The sequence below is a fragment of the Octodon degus genome, unplaced genomic scaffold (assembly GCF_000260255.1).
Source record: "Octodon degus isolate 3935 unplaced genomic scaffold, OctDeg1.0 scaffold00007, whole genome shotgun sequence".
Lineage (NCBI taxonomy): Eukaryota > Metazoa > Chordata > Mammalia > Rodentia > Octodontidae > Octodon > Octodon degus.
The window spans coordinates 19451938-19456851 of NW_004524583.1; the positions used below are offsets into that span (position 1 = coordinate 19451938).

Below are 4914 nucleotides of genomic sequence, written 5' to 3' on the forward strand. Positions count from 1 at the left end.
CACGCCCAGTCTCAATTGCTGTCTCAGCATGCCCTGGGGATGGGGCCAGAACAGCAGGCTGGGGATAGAGATTCCAATCTTAAGGGCAGGAAAAATGGTTCTGGCTTGTTTTTAAGGATCACTCAAGGCCGCTGTGCTGTGAACAGATATGGAACTGATGCCAGAAGAGGGGAGCCCGTTTAGAGGTCATGTGCAAGGTCAAGATCATTCCTCTGCTACGTGTCTATGGAGCAATTCCTGAGAGCAGTGTGGTAGACTTGTTTAGGAGCTCAGAGTGGGGCACTAAACAAAATCAGCTTCCTCTTTTAGAGCAGTTTGCTTTCGACTGGGAGGAGACCAAGTATTAAATAAACAAATAGAAATCCAGTTAATTTCCTGTAGGATAAATGGTACCAAGAAGAGGGAACAGGCGATGTGTTCTAATGGCTTCCCTGTTTTCTCCCTGTGGGGACAGAGACCCATCCTGGAACCCCCCTACATTGAAGCGCATCATCGAGTCTGCACCTACAACGAGACCAGACGGGTGACTGTCAAGCTGCCTCAATGTGCCCCTGGGGTCGACCCCTTCTATACCTACCCTGTGGCTGTCCGCTGTGACTGTGGGGCCTGCTCCACGGCCACCACGGAGTGTGAGACCCTCTGAAGCGACTGCGGCCCACCCCATGCAGCTAGCGGTCAGGAGCGTCACGGACCCAGCTACCATGCAGCTTAAGCTGCGACACCCCTGGCCTGAAGGGTGCTTATATCCGCCGGGCCTGTGGAGGACGTGGCCTGTCTCCCTGCTGTCCAGTTTAGGTACGGGGCCCAGGGGCAGCACACCTATGCTAAAAATACAAAACAACATCTGAGCTTTCACCAAGATAATTTCTCTTGCTCACACATTACAAGTTAGTTTTCCTTTGCCTTGCTTGAGTCCTGGGCCACAATTTGTATATTATGTCCTCTTGCACCCCTTGATACAGACTGTTGATATACCGAAGCTCAAACGCTTTGGGTCTGTGTAGGAAGCGGGGCTAAAAAGTCTAAAAAATTCCACATTCTAGTTAGCCACTGATCTCCAGCTAGATTTACGGTGGGAAGGCTCCAAAGGTTCAAAGCCAACACACATGTGTTCCCCACTTGAAAGGAAATCCAACTGCATGCTTCCTTCAAGAAAATTCTCCATTTCCCTTATCGTTGGGTAATTATCCTCACAAGAACCAGAGACTGATAGAGAAGGGAGCTGACGAAGAGACTGTCTCAAAGCAAAATGTGCTTGGATTTGCCTAGTTCATTCCCAAGAGGGGAAAAATCCTGAAATTCCCTTGAGATCTGTAATACAGAAACTACTTTGTCATAAAACAAATGAACAAGTGCAGAAGATATATGAAACCAGGAGGTATCATCTTGGCTTAAAAACGTCTGAAACAAAACTCATGTTTTTAGAGTGGTATTCTCACAAAGATACTGTAAAACGGTCCATTTAAAACACTGTTCTCTATTTAGCACCTTTTAAATTTAAATCATAATCTCAGAAAGTTAACGTATCTGTAAGGGTGAAGCTGAGCTGCCAGCTCAGAGGGGAAAAGCCTGTGTTGTCTACAGCTCCTGGCCCCTACCTCTCCCTGTATCTTGCAGCTGCTGATTCCATGGCTTAGAAACAGAACAAAACAAAACTCTAGTTTTATGCAAATGTCTTTGATTCTGGGGTTGGATGTAACCTTGTTCATTTTCATAATGTGCCAGCAAAATCTATATTAATGCCAATAAAACATATTCTGTCTTTTGAATTCATGCAAATTTATAGAAAACTTTTCAATCTTTAATGCATTTGGTGTAACAGGAAGAACACTAAAATGAACTATGGGGCCATTTTTATATCAGCATTAATTTGGGAGGTGGAGGACATGTTGAGTGGGGGACACAGAAGGTGAATCTGGCCCTGAATTATCCTTTAAAAACAAGCCAGAACCATTCCTCCCTTAGCTCAAAGCCCCAGTGATTTCCCATCTCACTTGGAGCTAAAGTTAAAGTTTCCCTGCCCTTAAGATTTGAATCTCTGGGCTGAGGAGATAGCTTGCAGAAGTCCCAGTGGTTGTGTGACCTGCACCCCTTGTCACATCACACTTGGGAGTCTGGAGTTCCCCTTGAAGGAGGAGTCAGTGGGTTTCCTTGGAAAACAGAAGAGCAAATGTTGATGACAATGACCAACTGCTAGGATGAGGGGCCAATGGGCATTGAGCAAAACTCACCCGACTCTCGGCGGATCTGTTGGCAGGGAAGAAAGCCCACTAACATGAATAGGAGTCGAGTGTCTTCCGTGTCCACTGGCATGGTGGGAGGTGAAGAGAGATGGCTCTAGACAGCTCCACTCTGGTGTTTTCAGACCTCCCCTAAGAAATCTGGCCCCTTCCCTGAGGTGGGAAGGGCTTGCTAGAGTTTGAGAAAAGATGGCTCCCATCAGAAAGCAAGTGAGGAGAGTTTAGTGAGGGCCTGTTTGTAAATATGTGGGTCCGTTCACTTCTTCATTCTCTTTTAGAGGGATTAGAGCCGACAGCCAGGCCTGGCTCCCAAGCCGGAAGCAGTTTACCTCTCTGTGTCAGTCTCCTTAACTCTGCCCACACATTGGATTCCGATGTGATTTCACAGAGGACCAGGAGGCAGGAGGAGTGTGGGGTATTTATCCTCCTCATTTTTTGCAGGTGTCAGTATGTGAAATCGCATGGGAGTCAGATGGAAGCCCTAGAGTGAGGGAAACCCTTGATTTGGTCTGTAAAGTTTGGCTCCTTGGGCAGCGGACTGAAGAAGGAGGGAGAGTAGATCAAAAGAGGCAAGTGGATAAGGAGGCCCACTCAGCGGAAGCTGGTTGTGAGAGTGGTGAGGTGTGCTGGGTGTCACAAGGGCTTTCCCAGGGTGAAAGCTGTGTGCTTCTTGATCCAGAGCATTTGGGAGAGACAAGGACCATGGTAGTGAGAAGGGCTGTGGGATTCGTCGGTGAAGTAAAATCAAAGGAGATAGCATGAAAGGTGACCTTGGAAGAGGTTATTTCTCTAATGCACTTGGCAGAGAGAGTGCTGAAAATCAGGTCTAACACCTCTCTGGGAGAGCAGCCCCAGTGTAACAGGTGCCTCTACTACCTTGAAAACCCCCCACATTTAACTTCCCCTAACGGGAGGAAGGGGACAGAGAGACCCGGTGTGGGACAAGGGGACAACACTGGATGTACCAGAGGTACTTGAGATCTCCCTGTAGAAGGGACTTCTTGATCCCCTTGTTATAGAGGAGCAGACTGCTTGCTTGGAGACCTTGTGGGGCTGACATCCGAGGAGGCTGATGTTCACCCTTCTTAGATACTGCCCGCAACCCCCTATGATCTAGATGAATAACCAGAGCCGAGTCTTGGGATCATTCGTTGGGGGAAGATTTTCTGTGTAGCGGAAAGAAAGAGGCTTTTCACTAAAGGAGCTCTTTGGCTTGATGCAGACGGGGAGAAACTGGTAGAATGCACTTGCCTGGGGCCCAAGTTGGGCGCATTGGAGTGGGAGGAATGGAGGAGAACGGCAGGTTGCATTCCTCCCTGCACTGGGCTTGCAGGCATGCACCACCACACTTGGACTAGGCCTCAGCTCATCATGCCCCAGGGGCGGGGCCAGCATGGCATGCAGGACCGGGATTGAACCCGGGTCCCTGTGCTTGTCAAAGCAGATGCTTTAGTCCGCTGAGCTATCTCACCAGCCCTGGCCTATGGTCTTATTTAAACCCCATGTTGTGGAACAAGTCCCAGATGCAAGTCACATCTACCATGTTATGGAGGATGAAGCCCGAAAGCCCAGAGAGGTCAATGACTGGCCTGAGGTAAGATAGCCAATAAGCAGCATGTGCCTGTTTCTCTGTTTCAGGACCAAACCTTTCCTTCTAGAACATGTTGCTTTCTGGAATGCTGCTTCCACATTCTTTCTGCTTGGAGAGCTCTTTGAGTTCATAAATGTCCGATGGTCTCTCAGAACTCAGCATTTTCTGTCCTTCCTGGGGGGTGGCTTCGTCGCGCTATTGTGTGGAGAAGGGAAATTTTTCTCTGGTTTCGCATATAAGGTCTAGGAAGCTAATGTTTTGCTGTAACTCAGTTCAAATTTCACAAAAGAGGGACAGAGGAAGAAAAGAAACAGAGCCTCGAGGAGTGATTCACAGAGATTGCTGCAGAGATGAAGGCCATGGGCTCTGAATTTGATTCGGAGGCCGTGCGGGAATTGGAGTCCTGGGGCGGAGGTACAGTGCCTTTTAGCGCATCTCTAGAGAAACTGCTCACCCTGGAAATATGCTTATTTTGTAGGTGATGAAAGGTAAGGGGGTGGGGAGGAGAATTTCCTGGATTTTTTGGTGAGAGATCATGTTTTGATTGGAGAACAAAAATTCTCATATCTCGTTCTACTTCAGGCTTTATTAGTGATTCCTCCTGGCCTTCTCTCATTGGCTAAAAAGCAAATGAGTTGCTAGGAGGGAGCCGCATTTTCCTGTTGTGGCCCCATGGACTTTCAAATCAGTGCAATTTAATGTCATAACATCATTTCATAGATAAACAAATGAGCTGCATCTAATGCACAGCAATGTCACAACGATAAAACAAATTATGTCATTGTTTTCATGAGGACTGCTTGTTGTTTTCATTTAAGAGAGTTTTTCTGCCAGGCATGGTATCACACACCTGTAATCTGAGCACTCTGGGAGGCTGGAGCAGGAGGCAGAGGAAGAGAGGGGAAGGGGGGAGGGGGGAGAGAGAAAGGGAAAGAGAAAGAGAGAGAGAGAGAGAGAGAGAGAGAGAGAGAGAGAGAGAGAGAGATTTAGATTTCTTTAATATAGTTCACCTGGGCTGGGGATATAGCTCAGCAGCACAAGCACCTGCCTTGCAAGCACGAGGTCCTGAGTTTGATCCCTGGT

The 4914-nt window shown here is 47.9% G+C and overlaps 1 protein-coding gene across 2 annotated transcripts in view; it reads left to right on the forward strand.

The window, feature by feature from the left end:
• Gphb5 (glycoprotein hormone beta 5) overlaps positions 1–1683 on the forward strand; it is a 16008-nt gene extending 14325 nt beyond the window's left edge. For both annotated transcript variants that reach the window (XM_023701933.1, XM_004624800.2), the window contains exon 3: positions 455–1683. In XM_023701933.1, the coding sequence (XP_023557701.1) occupies positions 455–643 (189 nt within the window). In that variant the 3' untranslated portion in view covers positions 644–1683. The remainder of the gene's footprint in view (positions 1–454) is intronic.
• The last annotated feature ends 3231 nt before the right edge of the window (positions 1684–4914 follow it).